The following is a 19975-nucleotide window of genomic DNA, read 5'->3' on the forward strand; positions in this document are numbered from 1 at the left end:
CAATGCATAGGACAAACAGAGCAACAGAGACTGATCTGACTGGGAATGTCAGTAGTGTTGAGACTCAGAAAACTTGAGTTAGAGAATATCTGCATGATAACATTTATAGCTGTCTTCAGGTTGTTTCCCAAATCTGTAAGACTTTAGTTTTCTGGCAGCAAAATTAGCAACACTGCTTTTGCTACTGGTTTAAAAGTTCAAACCCCAAGCAGTGTGACAGGTCTTTACACTTATTTCTCAAGCTAATGGTTATGAAAGACATTTTTTTGTTTTCATAAACTGTGGCTCAGCTTCAGCAAACTTTACATATTTGATCCTCATTTTGACTTGCCTGTTATTACTATGTCATATATCATTTATCCAGTTTTATCCAGTCATCAGCATTTCAAAAATTTTTATGGCAGAACCACTACAACTTGTAAAGTAGCCTCCAATTAAAATAAATAAATTTATATTTAAAAATAAATAAATTTATGGATTATTATTTCTCAATTGACTTTTGGAGGATATTTTCATGATAAAATATTTATTTTATTTCAAAATATCTATCTTCCGACTTCTGAGTTTTTTGGTTTTCATTTTGCCACAAGTAAATTTTATGTATACTTTTCTAGAATGTTCATCTGAAATGTATTGGTCACTTTACACTAACATTGTAATACCTCATTTTTTGTAAAATGAGTGAGCTAGGACACCAACTTCATAATCTTTCAGATAACTAGTCATTCATGATTGATCTTTTTTTTTTTTTTTGGTAAGTATTTGTTTTGTTTTGTTTTTTTACTTTTAATTAAATGGTAGTTGCTTTACAGTATTCTTTGGTTTCTATTAAACATCACATGAATCAGCTTCAGGCCAGATCTTATTTGACAATATAATCTTTTGCAACTAAATGGAAACATGACCTTGCTATTTGCTAACTATTCAAAACTATTATGACTTAATTCCTGATCATTCAAAAATAAATAATGGAACATCCACTATATGCCAGGAAGTCCTCAGTACATTACACGTTATATTCTCTTCTATCAGGCCTTTGCTGCATTAAATATCAGCACATATTCATGCCATTAAATTATTGCTATTTTATATCACATTTCATTTAGTCTGATTCTTCATTCAATTTTGCTCACTACAGTTTTTAGAAACTTTTCACTCTAACCTGGTTTCAGTTCAGTTCAGTTCAGTTGCTCAGTCGTGTCCGACTCTTTGCAACCCCATGAATCGCAGCACGCCAGGCCTCCCTGTCCATCACCAACTCCTGGAGTCCACCCAAACCCATGTCCATTGAGTCGATGATGCCATCCAACCATCTCATCCTCTGTCATCCCCTTCTCCTCCTGCCCTCAATCTTTCCCAGCATCAGGGTAATTTCAAATGAGTCAACTATTCATATCAGGTGGCCAAAGTATTGGACTTTCAGTTTCAACATCAGTCCTTCCAATGAATATTCAGGACTGATTTCCTTTAGGATGGACTGGTTGGATCTCCTTGCAGTCCAAGGGACTCTCAAGAGTCTTCTCCAACACCACAGTTTAAAACCATCAATTCTTCAATGCTCAGCTTTCTTTATAGTCCAACTCTCACATTCATAAAGGACCACTGGAAAAACCATAGCCTTGACTAGACGGACCTTTGTTGACAAAGTAATGTCTCTGCTTTTGAATACGCTATCTAGGTTGGTTATAACCTTCCTTCCAAGGAGTAAGTGTCTTTTAATTTCATGGCTGCAGTCACCATCTGCAGTGATTTTGGAGCCCAGAAAAATAAAGTCTGACACTGTTTCCACTGTTTTCCCATCTATTTGCCATGAAGTGATGGGACCATATGCCATGATCTTAGTTTTCTGAATGTTGAGCTTTAAGCCAACTTTTTCACTCTCCTCTTTCACTTTCATTAAGATACTCTTTAGTTCTTCACTTTCTGCCATAAGGGTGGTGTCATCTGCATATCTGAGGTTATTGATATTTCTCCCAGAAATCTTGATTCCAGCCTGTGCTTCCTCCAGCCCAACGTTTCTCATGATGTACTCTGCCTATAAGTTAAATAAGCAGGGTAACAATATACAGCCTTGACGTACTATCCTTTATTCTTTCATTATATAGCTTTTCACACTCTTCTGTGTTTTTCTGGATAAGCATATATTCATATACCTTTCTGAAAAGTACAAAAGTGAACAAAGCAGGTAAGGTCCCTGCCTTTTTGGGTCACACAGTCTAACAATAAGGTCAGAGTACAATGAAATAAATGTGTCATGATGTAATGTCCTTAGACTTGATTATATGAAGGAAGTTATTTAGCATAAAAATACAGAATTGTCATGGTGTAGGACGCCATGGATTTACAAAGCATGGCCCAAGGAGGCCTCTGCAAGTTGGATGAAGTTCAGAACCAGGATCAGAGTATGCCCATTGGGTTTCTCAAAAACCAAAGTCCAAGAACAGCTAAGGAAAGATGCTACATGAGAAAAGTGAGAAAGGAGCTAACCTCATCCCTTATCAGACCATACAAAAACTAACTGGTCAAGTAATTATGAAACAGGACCAGGAGAAACAAGTCTTCTATGGCTTGATATTAAAATGCCCAGTTTTGTTATAGTTTGTATATTTTGTTTTATGAAGTGTTGGTTTCTCCCTTTGCTCATTTTCTCTTAGGGGGAACAATAAGTAAAATGTCTTTTGATATCTTTTGACATCATAGAGGTATCACTACTATTGTCTTTCAGACAAGTTCATTTTGGATCTCTTATTATTTTTCTGGGCATCAAAGGAAAATAATTAAGGTTGGAATGCTGCCAGGACCAAGGAAGATTATTCTTTCTCACAGGCTCTCAGGGACCAACTGACCTTGTTAAGATATTTTTCTCATCATTACTCTCTCTCTCTCCCTCCCTACCTCCCTCTCTTTGCTCTCTGCTTATTGAAAAGGCAATTTAATGTTTGTTTAAATACACAAAATGGCCATCTCAGTGTGGAACCCCAGGTTTATTTGTCCATAGGAAACTTGAGAATTGGAATTTCAGGGAATCACTTCTATGTTATATAGTGTAAGGTTCATTGATCTGCCCAGCTTGGGTTGCACACATTCCTAGTGTACTCAGTAATGCTGCAGCTGAGAAAGAAATGAAAATAACACAGTGAAGAAAGACACAGTGTGTTCTGTGTCTGTTTGCTACTGGTGGGGTGTCAGAAATCTTCAGAACAAGGGTACCAGTTCTCATATATTCCAAGATGACACTTAGGGTAGTGGGGCCAGAATTCAATCAAGGGAGGTACTAAAGAGGTGGGCTGTTTCAATTCACAGGATCCCTTTGCAACAAGATTAATAAAGGGCAAGATATAGTACAGAACAGGAAGTCCCTTGCCCTGGGATTTCAGCAGTAGCCAAGAGACCACGTCCCTCCTCAACAGGTGTGACACCATCTCTCATCACTCTTTGTCGTCTTCATTCACTTGCAGGACTGGCTTTACTTTCTTTGACTTGAGCCCTGGAAACAAGCACATTCTTCACGGCCTTTCACTGGACATTTCCTCTGCCAGGGACATACTTCATTACATAAACTGCATCTCCCTCCCTCTCTTGCTTGAGGTCACTGTTCAAATGTCACCTCGTTTGCAGGTCTTACCTAAACACCCACGCAAAATATAAAGCCTAATTCACCCTTTCCTTTACATGAGCTTACCCTTTCTATATAGCACTTGTCACCATCTGAAATGTAATGATCTCTATTATTTGCTTAGATTTTCTATCTCCATCATTGAATGTGTGTATATGCTGAGTGATGTCTATCTTTCTGTGACCCCATGGACTATAACCCACTGGGCTCCTCTGTCCATGGGATTATCCAGGCAAGAATACTGGAGTGGGCTGCCATTTCTTTCTCCAGGGGATCTTCCTGACCCAGGGATCAAACCCTAGTCTCTTGCATCTCCTGCATGGGCAGGTGGATTCTTTACCACTGCACCACATGGGAAGTACTCCCATCATTTAATAGTAGGGTCCTATTTTGTTCTTCAGCAAACTATACTTGTTGCCTAGACACTGGTAACATGGTCAGCTCTCAGTTTTACTACTGAAATGCATGAAAAAATTTCTAATGAAAATTATAGGATGCATAATCCCTCAGGGAAAGAGTTGACAAGGTCAAAAATTCCGTATCAATGGTGGCATGAGGGAATCTAAAGGAGACCATATTCATACACAAAATATATTTTATTGAATTACATGATGGAAATATGTAAATGCCAGCATTTAAAATGTGGGAGTAAACCATGTAGTTATGAAAATTAGTCATGTCTCTTTCCTCTTTCTGTGAAGCCACTTCCATCATATGGAACGAGGTAATGATACACGAATTTCAGAATTTCTTCTTCTGGGATTTTCAGAGGATCCAGAACTACAGCCCATCATATTTGGGTTTTTCCTCTCTATGTACCTGATCACTGTGTTTGGAAACCTGCTCATCATCTTGGCCATCACTTCAGACTCCCACCTGCACACCCCCATGTACTTCTTCCTCTCCAACCTGTCCTTTGTAGACATCTGCTTCACTTCCACCACCATCCCAAAGATGCTGTGGAACATCCAAACACAGAGTAAAGTGATCACCTATGAAGGCTGCATCACCCAGATTTATTTTCTCATCCTCTTTGCAGTGTTGGACATTTTCCTCCTGACTGTGATGGCCTATGACCGCTTTGTGGCCATCTGCCACCCCCTGCACTACACAGTCATCATGAACCCAAGACTTTGTGGACGGCTGGTGTTGATGTCCTGGATCATAAATATTCTTAATTCCTCATTACAAAGCTTAATGATGCTGCAGCTGTCCTTCTGCACAAACATTGAAATTCCCCACTTTTTCTGTGAACTCAATCATATGGTCCAACTTGCCTGTTCTGACACCTTTCTTAATAACATAGTGATGTATTTTGCAGCTGTCCTGCTGGGTGGTGGTCCCTTTGTTGGTATCCTTTACTCTTATTCTAAGATAGTCTCCTCTATACTCAGAATCTCATCAGCTCAGGGGAAATATAAAGCATTTTCGACCTGTGCATCTCACCTCACCGTTGTCTCCTTATTTTATTGTACGATGCTTGGAGTGTACCTTAGCTCTGCAGCTACCCACAATGCACACTCAAGTGCAACAGCCTCGGTGATGTACACAGTCATCACACCCATGCTGAACCCCTTCATCTACAGCCTGAGGAATAAAGACATGAAGAGGGCTCTGAAAGTATTCTTTGTGAGAGGAACTGTATAAGAGCTAGTTGTCTTAAAACTGAAAAAGCACTTGAGATTGCAGAGGTCAAAGCCTCAGAGTCAGAAATTGTGACTATTTGATCAGACAATGATATTAGAACTTGCTCTTTTTATTTTTTTTAATTTTATTTTATTTTTAAACTTGACATAATTGTATTAGTTTTGCCAAATATCAAAATGAATCCGCCACAGTTATACATGTGTTCCCCATCCTGAACCCTCCTCCCTCCTCCCTCCCCATACCATCCCTCTAGGTCGTCCCAGTGCACCAGCCCCAAGCACCCAGTATCGTGCATCGAACCTGGACTGGCAACTCGTTTCATACATGATATTTTACATGTTTCAATGCCATTCTCCCAAATCTTCCCACCCTCTCCCTCTCTCACAGAGTCCATAAGACTGTTCTATACATCAGTGTCTCTTTTGCTGTCTCGTACACAGGGTTATTGTTACCATCTTTCTAAATTCCATATATATGCATTAGTATACTGTTTTGGTGTTTTTCTTTCTGGCTTACTTCACTCTGTATAATAGGCTCCAGTTTTATCCACCTCATTAGAACTGATTCAAATGTATTCTTTTTAATGGCTGAATGATACTCCATTGTGTAAATGTACCATAGCTTTCTTATCCATTCATCTGCTGATGGACATCTAGGTTGTTTCCATGTCCTGGCTATTATGAACAGTGCTGCGATGAACAGTGGGGCACACGTGTCTCTTTCCCTTCTGGTTTCCTCAGTGTGTATGCCCAGCAGTGGGATTGCTGGATCATAAGGCAGGTCTATTTCCAGTTTTTTAAGGAATCTCCACACTGTTCTCCATAGTGGCTGTACTAGTTTGCATTCCCACCAACAGTGTAAGAGGGTTCCCTTTTCTCCACACCCTCTCCAGCATTTATTACTTGTAGACTTTTGGATCGCAGCCATTCTGACTGGTGTGAAATGGTACCTCATAGTGGTTTTGATTTGCATTTCTCTGATAATGAGTGATGTTGAGCATCTTTTCATGTGTTTGTTAGCCATCTGTATGTCTTCTTTGGAGAAATGTCTATTTAGTTCTTTGGCCCATTTTTTGATTGGGTCATTTATTTTTCTGGAGTTGAGCTGTAGGAGTTGCTTGTATATTCTCGAGATTAGTTGTTTGTCAGTTGCTTCATTTGCTATTATCTTCTCCCATTCTGAAGGCTGTCTTTTCACCTTGCTAATAGTTTCCTTTGATGTGCAGAAGATTTTAAGGTTAATTAGGTCCCAGAACTTGCTCTTTTTAAATAAATACATTCATGGAATTTGCATTTATTTGACTAACTTTTCTATTCAATTTGTGTAAATCACTTTATTAAGCTTCCTTTTCTGACATCCATCTGCTTTCTCTTTGTTTTATTCCCACTTTCACAAATTTACTTCATCAATGTTGGGAAATTCCCACTGACTAAATGAGACAACATAGATTTTTTTTTTTTTTTTGTAGAATAACTTTTCACAAATGACATACCTGCTTAGTCGCTCAGTCACGTCTGGCTCTATGCAACCCTATGGACTGTAGTCCACCAGGCTCCTCTGTCCATGGAATTTTTCTGGCAAGGATACTGGTGTGGGTTGCCATTTCCTCCTCCAGGGATCAAACTTGTGTCTCTTTCACCTGCATTGGCAGGCACATTCTTTACCCCTAGTGCAACCTGGGAAGCCCCACAAATGACATTTGTCTTACCAGATATTTTTCTTCTGTTTCTCTAAAAGAAGTGTCATGAGTTGTACTCTTCCTACCAAAAAACATATGTTTGATCATGAAGACAATTTATATAATTTTATAACAGAGGAAAACCTGAGACACTATTTTCACCTTTATATCCAATATTCTCATGTACATCACTATCTTATCTGCCTTTTCTCGCCATTGAGACTGTAACATACTATTGTGATTTGTGACAAGTCATTGATTTTTATTCTTCTCATTTGGATCCTGTTCTTGGCATCCATATTGCCCACAATAGCCACTGTCAACATTATCAGATACATGTCTGCAAAAGGAGTCCCCACTGAAAGACACATTTTAATCAACAGATTGACCTAATATGGCTTTAGAATCACAGATGAATATCAATATTTCAGTTCATTTGCTCAGTTGTGTCCAACTCTTTGCAACCCCATGGACTGCAGCATGCCAGGCTTCCCTGTCCATCACCAACTCTCAGAGCTTGCTCAAACTCATGTCCATCCAACCATCTTATTCTCTGTCGTCCCCTTCTCCTCCTGCCTTCAATCTTTCCCAGCATCAGGGTCTTTTTCAATGCGTCAGCTCTTCGCATCAGATGGCCAAAGTATTGGAGTTGCAGCTTCAGCATCAGTCCTTCCAATGAATATTCAGGACTGACTTGTTTTAGGATTTAGGTTTGATCTCCTTGCAGTCCAAAGGACCTTCAACACAATGAAACAAAATTGTGATTCATACATTGTATTACTTTGAAAAATACTCATTTTCCATGCTGTATATCTACTCATTGGAGAATGGAGGATTGGTGTCCATGTGTTAAGGGGAGGTTTATACATATTAGTGAAAGATTGATTAACATTTTTTTCTTTTTTTATTCAATTATCTTCCTGTTTCTGCTTGAAAACTTTCAGGGCTACCTGTAATATGATTCATGTCATTGATTTAATGAAACTGTATCTCCACTGCATTTTGTCATAACCCAAGAAGGATGGTGAATGATCACTATCATCCTCCATAACTCTGTTATACGCATGATTCTATTCACATTTTATGATCAAAGAGTGACTCAACAGACATCTTGAATTGCTGTCCAGTCATGTGAATCAGAGTTACCAGTCTTTCTTCCTACATAGACATACCCGTCCTTTCAACCTCTTCTGGTTACTGAGAAATGAACCGCAGTGAGAGATTTCAATTACAGTTATCTGAAATGAACTGAAATGACAGGGTAACCACGAAAGCTATCCTGAAATATAAGAACAAATGATGGCAGTTCAGGATTGGGAACACGTGTATACATGGCAGATTCATGTTGATGTATGGCAAAACCAATACAATATTGTAAAGTATAAAAAAAAAATCCCTTACAAAAAAACAACAACAACAAAAAAAAAAGAACAAATGACAAGAATAATCAGGAGCAATTATAACTGTCCTCATTCTGTTCACTTTGATTATTGTATCAGTTAGATATTGTTGCATAACAAGCCATCCTAAAGCTAATGCTGTAATATACTGTCTTTGTTACCAGATGAGATTATAAGGTAGAGTTGTTCTGAGCTCTGCTGATCTCCTAATGAGTGTAAACTCAGCTGTGAGTCTCTACATTGCTTTTCTTAGGTTTATCCATGATACGATGTGTGAGATGATACCTTTTTCACTTGACCCAATGTGATCAGTTTGTTTCTCTGGTTGTATCTTGAATTTTACCAAGAGAGTACCAAGAGTGAATTGCTTTAATTTACTTCTATTTCTATACCCATATATGACACTTTTCTTTTCACCTGGGTAATGAGATATCTCTCATCACTGCTCAGTGTGCATCAGCTATCTGTGCTCTAGATCCTACTCCGATCCACACACCTTTAGACTTCAAAGTGATGCACTGGAAAATAATTGCATACCATAAACTGCATATTTTGAAATGATAAATAAAATGATCTGTACCAAATTTACAATGCATACTGTATATTTCCATTGCACATAATTCATGACAGTGCACAATAACTTTAAAGGCTTTTAAAAGTGTTTAAATATGTTAATCTCCCTGAGCCTAAATCAGTATCTATGTAGGTAATGTGGGATAATAAACATAACTTCAGAGGAAGATTTCAAGAAATTAATGATGTAAGTGGATGTATTTTTGTGGAATCCTAATAAAATGTTCAAATGTAAACTTGTGTTTATTTATTTATATAAATTTATCTTTCAAATGAGCATAAGCATACCTATGTATGTACACACAGAAATGCATCTGTGGTTCTATGTTTTATATAGAAAGAAAGCTTGAGAGAAAGTTGGAGAGGATACACTACTGGGCATATATACTGAGAAAACCATAATTCAAAAAGATAATTCAAAGCACATGTACCCCAATGTTCATTGCAGCACTATTTACAATAGCCATGATATGATATGGAAGCAACCTAGATGTCCATCAACAGATGAGTGGATAAAGAAGATGTAGTACATATATACAATGGAATATTACTCAACCATAAAAAGGAATGAAATTGAATCAGTTGTAGTGATATGGATGAACCTAGAGCCTACCATACAGAGTGAAGTAAGCCAGAAAAACAAATATCATATATTAATGCATACATACAGAATCTAGAAAACTGGTGCTGATGAGCCATTTGCAGGAGAAGAACAGAGATTTAAATGTAGAGAATAGACCTGTGAACACAAAGGAGAAAAAAGAGGGGGAACAAACTGAGAGAGTGGCATTGACATATATATACCACCATGACTAAAATAGATAGCTGGCAGGAAGCTGTTGTATAACACAGGGAGCTCAGTTCAGGGTGCTCTGTGATGACCTGAGATAGGGGGTGGGGTGGGAAGGAGACTCAAGAGGATAGGAATATATGCATACATATAGCTGATTCACTTTGTTGTACAGCAAAAATTGACATAACATTGTAAAGCAATTATATTCCAATAAAAATTTTAAAAACAGTATGAGCAAAAAAAAAAAGAAGAAGACTGTAAAAAGTCTACAGCTACACGTGGATCAAGTCCCTCTGAAAAAGACCTGAAAACTAGCTGAAATGTTCCTTTGTATCAAGTGAGAAAAGACTACATTGAGGCAGATAGGAGAGACTGAGATGATCTCTTGCCAAAACCCCCAACCTTGATGCAGCAACCCAAATTCAGAAGGGGTTTTACAAATCTGGAGCCTCTTCTTGAGGATTAAAATGTTCATAGCCTATATTAAGACCTGCTCTTAATACTAAGACCCCAACTCTTAAGACCTGCATGTGGGAGATGAGCCATCAAAATACTATCTTTGAAAACCATCAGGATTTATGTCTATGAGATGCAAAGAGACATAGCAAATGGAGACACTGCTTTTAAAAGATTCACACATAGACTCAATCACCACATAAACTCAAGGCTCACTGCTGAAGCAAAAGTTTGAAAAGTGCCTAGACTATATGTGAGGGACTGTTGCTGTTTATTTAGTCGTTAAGTTGTGTTCAACTCTTCACGATCCCATGGACTATAGCCCACTAGTTCCTCTGTCCATGGGATTTCCCAAGCAAGAATACTGGAGTGGGTTGCCATTTCCTGCTACAGGGGATCTTCCCCACCCGGGGATCAAACCCACGTCTAGTGCATTGGCAGACAGATTCTTTACCACTGAGCCACCTGGGGGATATTGAGTTGCTAATCTAACTACGCCCACCAAAAGGCCAGAAGCCTATTGAAATTCTCTCTTGGCATGGAGGCATTGGTGGGAGCCATCTCACACTGTCATTCTGCATCACTAAAGTCAGCAGATATAATTCCTTGGCTCATCCTTTGTTAAGTTCCACACTACTATTATCTCCTAGAGGGGAGATTTGCACATGTCTGGTCCTCTATGATTTTTTTTTCTTTATGTGCAGCATCCCAGTTTCTCTGGCAGCATTCCAGAGGACATTCTTTGTGTCCCTGGCTCTAGAGGCCAGGATACTTGCATTCCAAGGTCTGACTGGATTGCAAAATCAAAAAGACAGTTCTTGACAGCCTACCACCTCCAGGACATTGCACAGGTAGCAGACTGAATCACACTCCAGCCTTTCTGGAATAGAGGCCCCCGCTTGCTTGTCCAGGAGCTTTGGCCTGAGGGGCAGGCTTCTGTTCTGGTGTGCTCCTAGAGGTCTGTGGCTATGATCTCAGGGAACAGAGATGAGCCTGGTGGATAAGTCTTTGTGCTCTGCCTCTGCTCTGTTTCAACTTGATACTGAGCTTATACCCTTGTCTGGCCTCCTGATTTTTGCAGCTGCTTCCTGGGACAACGTTCCCCTTCCCAGGAAGACAGTGGAGCTTGTACTCTCAAGAACTGCAGGACTATAACCAAGGGAGGAAGAGTTCTTAAACTGCTACCACTTTCAGGACACAGGAAATAACAGACCTAGATACTCAATCTTTCTGTGAAATAAGCTTACAACATTATCATCAATTGTAGCTGCAGCCTTAGAGACAGGCTTCTCATTTAACACATACCTACAGGCTTCCCTGGTGGTTCAGTGGTAAAGAATCCACCTGCCAATGCAACATGGGTTCAATCCCTGGTCCGGGAAGATACCCTGGAGAAGGAAATGGCAGCCCACTCCAGTATTCTTGCCTGGGAAATCCCATGGACAGAAGAGCCTGGCAGATTACAGTCCAGGGGGTTTGCAAGAGTCAGACACAACTTAATGACTTTACAATACAAGGACATGGTCTGACTATAAACCTTTCCAGTTACCTTGAAAGGTGGATATTATCTTCATGCTGTCTCTTTACCATGCCCCAGACCCCCAGTATGCCTTGGAGTGGAATTCTCATATGTGTCTGGTGCCCCAGTTTTTACATCCAATGGCCTGGATTTTGTATCTACTTCACAAGGAATCATTCTCAATTGCCTGGCTCTGGAGGCTGGAGGTGGGGAGGCTTGTATGTAGTGCCCAAGGTTCACTAACAAAAAAACTCAGTTCCTCCCCCTGTTGAAAAGGGGAACAGAACTTTTCTGGAGGTTCGGAATCTGTGTCCCCATCATAAATCAAAGCTTTGAAGACACAAGAGACCCAATCCAGACAGGTTCCTCAGTTTTTGACTTGGGAGAAAATTCTAATTGAGAGCTGAGATAAGATGCTAAGAGATTTAGAGATACGAAAGGGGGGCAATTTAATGGAGAAAGAGTAAAAAGAAAACAAAACTGGATTCAATTGACTTCTACACTGGCCTCTTGTGACCAGAAAATCATTAGGAAAAATTTCCTTTCTTCCAGAAGAGCTTTCCACAGGGGAATTATGTACTTAGAGGTTGAAATAACAAGAGAGAAGTGTGCTTACTGAGCAGATACAGGGAGCTATAAATATCTCCACGTCTGAAGTCTCCTCGGTGTTTGCAAACCTTGCCTAGAAGGGCCTTTATTTTGTTTTGTTTGATTTGAGTCCTAATCCTGGCTGGGGGGCTGTAGATTCACTCTTTCCTGCTGCTCGTCTGGGGACAGAACCTTAGTCTCCATCATTAACCGTCCAAGGAGGGGTTCAGACTCCTCCTCGGAGACCTTCCTCTCAGTTCCCATCCAGGTGAGTCCAACAACCCAGATGATGGTGTATGAGATGGTCAGAGAGAATGGAAGCCAATTCAACTCAGCCCAGAGGCAAGAGACTGCTGCTCTTGTTCCTTTGTTTGATTAATTAATGTGTTTATTTCTGTGATTACATATTTCACAATGCAAGAGTGCTATTTACACCTTTGACCATCTTTCACGTTCTTTATCATTAAATTGCTGTTATGTCAGTGCTAGAAAAATATGTTGAGATTGTTAATTTAAAACTGTGCTTCTAGTCAGGGGATTAGATTTTTCCCCGGGGAACAATTGAACAATGTCCAAGGACATTTTTAGCTGTCACACTGGAGAGGGATGAGTGGAGACCATGGATGCTGTAAACGTCTTTCAATGCACAGGACAGAGCACACAATAGAGATATTCACAGCACTTGGGGTTGAGAAAGCCTGAGTTAAAAAAACAACATTTATTGCAATATTTATAGTTGTCTTGAGAGTCCCTTGGACTGCAAGGAGATCCAACCAGTCCATCCTAAAGGAGATCAGTCCTGGGTGTTCATTGGAAGCACTGATGTTGAAGCTGAAACTCTAATACTCTGGCCACCTGATGCGAAGAGCTGACTCATTTGAAAAGACCATGATGCTGGGAAAGATTGAGGGCAGGAGGAGAAGGGGATGATAGAGGATGAGATGGTTGGATGGCATCATCGACTCAATGGACATGGGTTTGGGTATACTCCGGGAGTTGGTGATGGCGTGCTGTGGTTCATTGGGTTGCAAAGAGTCGGACACTGCTGAATGACTGAACTGAACTTACAGTTGTCTTCAGGTTTCTTTCCAATCTTGTAACATTTTATGTTTCTAACAGCAAAGTTAGAGAACTGCTTTTGCTGCCAGTTTAAAAGATCTAATCACAATCAACGTGACAGTTCTTTAAGGGTTCCCCCCACTCCACCAGGCTGATGGGTATGAAAGACACTTCTTGTTTCTTAAGCTATAGCTCAGATTCAACACACTTTACGTATTTGATCACCATTTTGATCTACCTATTATGCTGCTGTTGTTGTTTCATGGCTAAGTCATGTCCAACTCTTTTGTGATCCCATGGACAGTAGCCCTCCAGGCTCCTCTGTCCATAGGATTTCGCAGGCAAGAACACTAGAGTGGGCTTCCATTTCCTGCTCCAGGGGATCTTCCCAACCCAAGAATCAAACTCCCAACTCCTGCATTGGCCTATATAATAATTACCTATTTTTATACAGTTTTTAGCATTTCAAAAAATTTCTACTGATCATAGCTTTTCAATTGACTTTTGCAGGATATTTTTGGCCATAAAAAGTTTTATTTTATTGAAATATATCTATATTCTTAGTTTTGAATTTCTTGTTTTATTGGATGGTTTTGCCCCCTGCAAATTGAATATGTCATTTTCTAGATGTTCATCTAAAATGTATTGGTTACCCCTACACAGAGCGTGGATGCAATATGTTTCTTTTGTATGAAGTTTGAGGGAGCAGAACTGTCATAGTGGGGACAGGACTTATAGAACATGCCCCATGGCAGCCTCTGCATGTTGGATGAAGTCCAGAATCATGATTAGAATGTGCCCACTGAGAGTCTCAAAAAAGAGATGAAATATTACAGAACGGGAATGGTAAAAGAAAGATACCACATGAGAAATTTGAGGAAAAGGCTAATCTCATCCATTATTGGGCCATACAAAAACTGTATGGTCAGGGACCTCCCTGGTGGTCCAGTGGTTAAGAATTCGCCTTCCAATGCAGGGGGTGTAAGTTCAATCCCTGGTACTGGACTCCACATGCCTGATGGCCAAAAAACTAAAATATTAAAAAAAAGAAGAAGCAATATTGTAACAGTAAAGACTTTAAAAATTCAGTAAAGACTTTAAAAATGGTTCACATCAAAACAATCTTAAAAAAAAAAAAACCTAATTGGTCAAGTAATTATGGAATAGGCGCAGGAAAAGTAAATCTACTGCATCATACTAACAATGTCCAACTTTTGTTATACTGTATGCATTTTCTCTGGGGAAATGTTGGTTTATCCCTTTGTTCATTTTTTGGTGGATGTACCATATATAAAGTGCTTGACACCTTAAAAGAAAATCACTGCTGCTGCTGCTAAATCGCTTCAGTTGTGTCCGATTCTGTGTGACCCCATAGACGGCAGCCCACCAGGCCCCACAGTCCCTGGGATTCTCTAGGCAAGAACACTGGAGTACTTCTGTCTTTTAGACAAGTTTTTTTTTGTTTTTTTGTTTTTTGGTTTTTGTTTTTTGTTTTGTTCTCTTATTATTTTCTCTGGGCATCAAGGGAATGTAATCAGGGTTGGAATGCTGCCAGAACCAAGGGAGATTATTCTTCCTCACAATCTCTCTGGGACCAGCTGAGCTTATTAGATCTTTTCCTCCTGACCCACTTTATTTTTTCTCTCTTTCTGTTAATTGAACAGATTCTTTTTTGATTAAAAAAAATCAACCAAAAATGGCTCTATCAGTATGGAGTCCCAGGTTTATATGTCCATGGGAAGTTGAAGAATTGGAATATCTGAGGACCATTTCTGCATTCTACAGGGGAAAGATCACTGATTGGGCCAGTTTGGGTTTTATGCATTTCTAGTGCAAAGCTCAACATTCAGAAAACTAAGATCATGGCATCTGGTCCCATCACTTCATGGGAAATAGATGGGGAAACAATGGAAACAGTGTCAGACTTTATTTTGGGGGCTCCAAAATCACTGCAGATGGTGATTGCAGCCATGAAATTAAAGGATGCTTACTCCTTGGAAGGAAAGTTATGACCAACCTAGATAATACATTGAAAAGCAGAGATATCACTTTGCCAACAAAGGTCCGTCTAGTCAAGGCTATGGTTTTTACAGTGGTCATATATGGATGTGAGAGTTGGACTGTGAAGAAAGCTGAGTGCCAAAGAATTGATGCTTTTGAACTGTGGTGTTGGCGAAGACTCTTGAGAGTCCCTTGGACTGCAAGGAGATCCAATCAGTCCATCCTAAAGGAGATCAGTCATTGGAAGGACTGATGCTGAAGCTGAAACTCCAATACTTTGGCCACCTCATGAGAAAAGTTGACTCATTGGAAAAGACTCTGATGCTGGGAGGGATTGGGGGCAGGAGGAGAAGGGAACGACAAAGGATGAGATGGCTGGATGGCATCACCGACTCGATGGATGTGAGTTTGAGTGAACTCCGGGAGTTGGTGATGGACAGGGAGGCCTAGCGTGCTGCGATTCATGGGGTCGCAAAGAGTCAGACACGACTGAGTGACTGAACTGAACTGAGTGCAATTAGTAAAGGAAATCAAAGCTGAATATACACTGGAAGGACTATTGCTGAAGCTGAAGCTCCAATACTTTAGCTACTTGAAGACCTGAAGACCCAACTCATTGGAAAAGACCCTGATCTCAGGAAAAATTAAAGGCAAAAGGAGAAGAGGGCACCAGAGGATAAGATGGCTAGATAACTGACTCAATGGATATGAAATTCAGCGAACTCTAGGAGATAGTGAAGGACAGGGAGCCTGGCATGCTGCAGTCCATGGGGTTGCAAAGAGTCAGACAGGGCTTAGCAACTGAAAATCAACAACAACAAAGTGTAATCAGAAAGGCGGTGGCTGAGAAAGACATGGAAATACTACAGTGCTGGAGGCCACTGTGTGTGTGTGTGAGAGACACTTGTGGAGTGTGACCAGTCTTCAGAACAAGAATACAAGGACTCATACATTCCAAGATGATTCTAAAGTCCTGGGACCAGAACTCAAACAGAGGAGGTACTAAGGAGGGGAGCTGTTTCTTTTTTAAAATATTGACTGATTGACTTGGCTGTGCAGAATCTTCGTTGCAGCCTATGAGATCTTTAATTGCGGAATGTGAACTCTTAGTCTTCTCATGTGGGATCTAGTTCTCTGAGAAGGCATCAAACCCTGGCCCCCCTGCATTGTAAGCAAGAGTCTTAGCCACTGGATCACCAGAAGAGTCCCCTGGGGACCCTTTAGCAACAAGATGAATAAAATTCAAGTTGTAGTATGGAACAGGAAATACCTGTACCCTGGAGTTTCAGCAGTGGCAGAGAGACCACCTCCCTCCTTAACATGTGTGACACCACCTCTTCTCAGTCTTTCAGGTCCATTCACTTGCAACACTGCTTCTCTGTATTTTAATTGAGCACAGGAAACAAGCACCTTCTTTAGGGCCTTTGCCCTGGCTGTTCCCTCTGCTGGACACACATGTCCCCACATAGACCCAATCTCTCCTTTGTGCCTGTCGTTAGTTTCATGACAGAATCTGTCACCATAAGATGATATATAATTTTACTGTTTAAATAGTCATTCTCTGTTTTTATGTCCTGATTCATTTTTTCAATTTATTTTTAATTGGAGGATAATAATTACTTTATGATGTTGTGCTGGTTTCTGCTATACAATAATGTGAATCAGCCAGAAGTATACACGTATCACCTCCCTCTTGAGCCTCCCTCTCACCCCACCCTGTCCCACCCCTCTAGGTCATCACCAAGGACAAGGCAGGACTCCCTATGTTACGTATCAGCTTCTCACTAGCTATCGATTCTACACATGATAATATATAGATGTCAATGTTATTTTCTCAATCCGTCCCCCTGCTTCCCCTGATGTGTTCACAAGTCGATTCTCTACATCTGCATCTCTATTCCTACACCTCAGATAGGTTCATCTGTATCATTTTTCTAGATTCCATATATATGCATTAATGTGCAATATTTATTTTTCTCCTTCTAACTTACTTCACTCTGTATAACAGGCTGTAGATTTGTCCACCACCCTTCAGTTGAATCAAATTAGTTCCTTTTTATGGCTGAATGATATTCCATTGTGTATATATACCACAACTTCTTTATCCATTCATCTATCCATCTAGGACATCTAGGTTGCTTCCATGTCTTAGCTACTGTAATACTGCTGCCCATAAACTTTGGGGTACATGTGTTGTTTTGATTTATAGCTTTCTCAGATTATATACCCAGTTGTGGGATTGTGGAATCATATGGTAGTTTTATTTCCAGGTTTTTTTAAGGCATCTCTACACTATTTTCCATAGTGGCTATATCAACTTACATTCCCACTATATATTCATTCTCTATAATTGAAATGAGACTTTGGGGACTTTTGCTTTTTAGCACCTTTTACTCAGTGCTTAAAAACGATAGACTGTATTACATTCTTGAATTACACTATGAAATTCTCATTAAAAATGCAAAACTCATGACCCTTATGGTAAAAGCTGGTTGGGGAAAAAATTCCACATTATGTGGGGCACAAAGATACCTTCCATGGGGCTATACAAAATACACAAAATATCAAATTAATATTTGACAACAAAATATAAATTTGAAACACCATTTTGAATATGTGAGTAATACAAGTTTGTGTGAAAATTAACCATGTTATAGCCTTTCTTTTCCAGAAGTCACCTTCCTGCATGGAACCAGACAATGATACACAAATTCTAGAATTTCTCCTTCTGGGACTTTCAGAGGAAGTAAAAGCACAGCCCCTCATATTTGGGCTTTTCCTCTCCACGTACCTGATCACTGCCTTTGGAAACCTGCTCATCATCTTGGCCATCACTTCAGACGCCCACCTGCACACACCCATGTACTTCTTCCTCTCCAACCTGTCCTTTGTAGACATCTGTTTCACCTCCACCACCATCCCAAAGATGCTATGGAATATCTGGACACAAAGCAAAGTTATCAGCTATAAAGAATGCATCACACAGATTTATTTTCTCATCCTCTTTGCAGTGTTGGACATCCTCCTCCTGACCATGATGGCCTATGACCGTTTTGTGGCCATTTGTCAACCTCTCCACTACACAGTCATCATGAACCCCCAGCTCTGTGGACTACTGGTGCTGATATCCTGGATCATAAGTGTCCTGAATTCCTTATTACAAAGCTTAATGGTGTTGCAACTGTCCTTCTGCACAAACATTGAAATTCCCCACTTTTTCTGTGAACTCAATCATATGGTCCAACTTGCCTGTTCTGACACCTTTCTTAATAACATAGTAATGTATTTTGCAGCTGTCCTGCTGTGTGGTGGTCCCTTCTTTGGTATTCTTTGTTCATATTCTAAAATAGTTTCCTCGATATGCAGAATCTCATCTGCTCAGGGGAAATATAAAGCATTTTCCACCTGTGCATCTCACCTCACCATTGTCTCCTTATTTTATTGTACGATGCTTGGAGTGTACCTTAGCTCTGCAGCTACCCACAATGCACACTCAAGTGCAACAGCCTCGGTGATGTACACAGTCATCACACCCATGCTGAACCCCTTCATCTATAGCCTGAGGAATAAAGACATGAAGAGGGCTCTGAAAGCATTGTTTGTGAAGGGAAATATATAAAGGCCAATTACTGTAAAACTGAAGAAGTACCCAAGATTGAAGAGGTCAAAGCCTCAGAGTCAGATCTTGTGACTGTTTGATCAGACTATGAAAGCAGAACTTGCTACTTTTATTTTCTTGAATTTCCATTTCTTTGATTTCAACTTTTCTATCTTAACTTGTAGCTCATTTTATTTTTTTAATTTTATTTTTAAACTTTACATAACTGTATTAGTTTTGCCAAATATCGAAATGAATCCACCACAGGTATACATGTGTTCCCCATCCCGAACCCCCCTCCCTCCTCCCTCCCCATTCCATCCCTCTGGGTCGTCCCAGTGCACCAGCCCCAAGCATCCAGTATCGTGCATCGAACCTGGACTGGCAACTCGTTTCATACATGATATTTTACATGTTTCAATGCCATTCTCCCAAATCTTCCCACCCTCTCCCTCTCTCACAGAGTCCATAAGACTGTTCTATAAGCTTTCTTCTTCCTTTGATATCCAGCAAATTTCCCCTTGTTTTATATTTTTTAATTTATTTTTTTTATTTAAGGATAATTGCTTTAGAGAATTTTATTGTATTCTCAACATGAATCAGCCATAGGTATACATATATCTCCTCCCTTTTGAACCTCTCTCCCATTTCCCAGCCCATTCCACCCCTCTAGGTTGATACAGAGCCCCTGAGCTATACAGCAAATTCCCATTGGCTATCTATTTTACATATGACAGAGTAAGTTTCCATGTTACTCTTTCCATGCATCTCACTCTGTCCTCCCCTCTCTCTATGTCCGTAAGTCCATTCTCTATGTCTGTTTCTCCATTGCTGCCCTGTAAATAAATGCTTCAGTACCATTTTTCTAGATTCCGTATATATGTGTTAGAACATAAAATTTATCTTTCTCTTTCTGACTCACTTTATTCTGTATAATAGGTTCTAGGTTCACCCACCTCATCAAAACTGACTCAAATGCATTCCTTTTTATGGCTGAGTAACATTCCATTGTGTATATGTACCACAACTTCTTCATCCAATCATCTG

The 19975-nt window shown here is 39.9% G+C and overlaps 2 protein-coding genes across 2 annotated transcripts; both read left to right on the forward strand.

Moving 5' to 3' along the window:
* The first annotated feature begins 4330 nt into the window (after positions 1-4330).
* Positions 4331-5263, forward strand: LOC102391845 (olfactory receptor 7A17-like). Its single transcript, XM_006073533.3, has one exon. The coding sequence runs from the start codon at positions 4331-4333 to the stop codon at positions 5261-5263; it is 933 nt and encodes a 310-aa protein (XP_006073595.3).
* Positions 5264-18016: 12753 nt separating this feature from the next.
* Positions 18017-18949, forward strand: LOC102392166 (olfactory receptor 7A17-like). Its single transcript, XM_025293699.2, has one exon. It carries the CDS (start codon positions 18017-18019, stop codon positions 18947-18949), a length of 933 nt encoding a protein of 310 aa, XP_025149484.2.
* Positions 18950-19975: the final 1026 nt, after the last annotated feature.

This window comes from Bubalus bubalis, chromosome 9 (genome assembly GCF_019923935.1).
Source record: "Bubalus bubalis isolate 160015118507 breed Murrah chromosome 9, NDDB_SH_1, whole genome shotgun sequence".
Taxonomy (NCBI): Eukaryota; Metazoa; Chordata; class Mammalia; order Artiodactyla; family Bovidae; genus Bubalus; species Bubalus bubalis.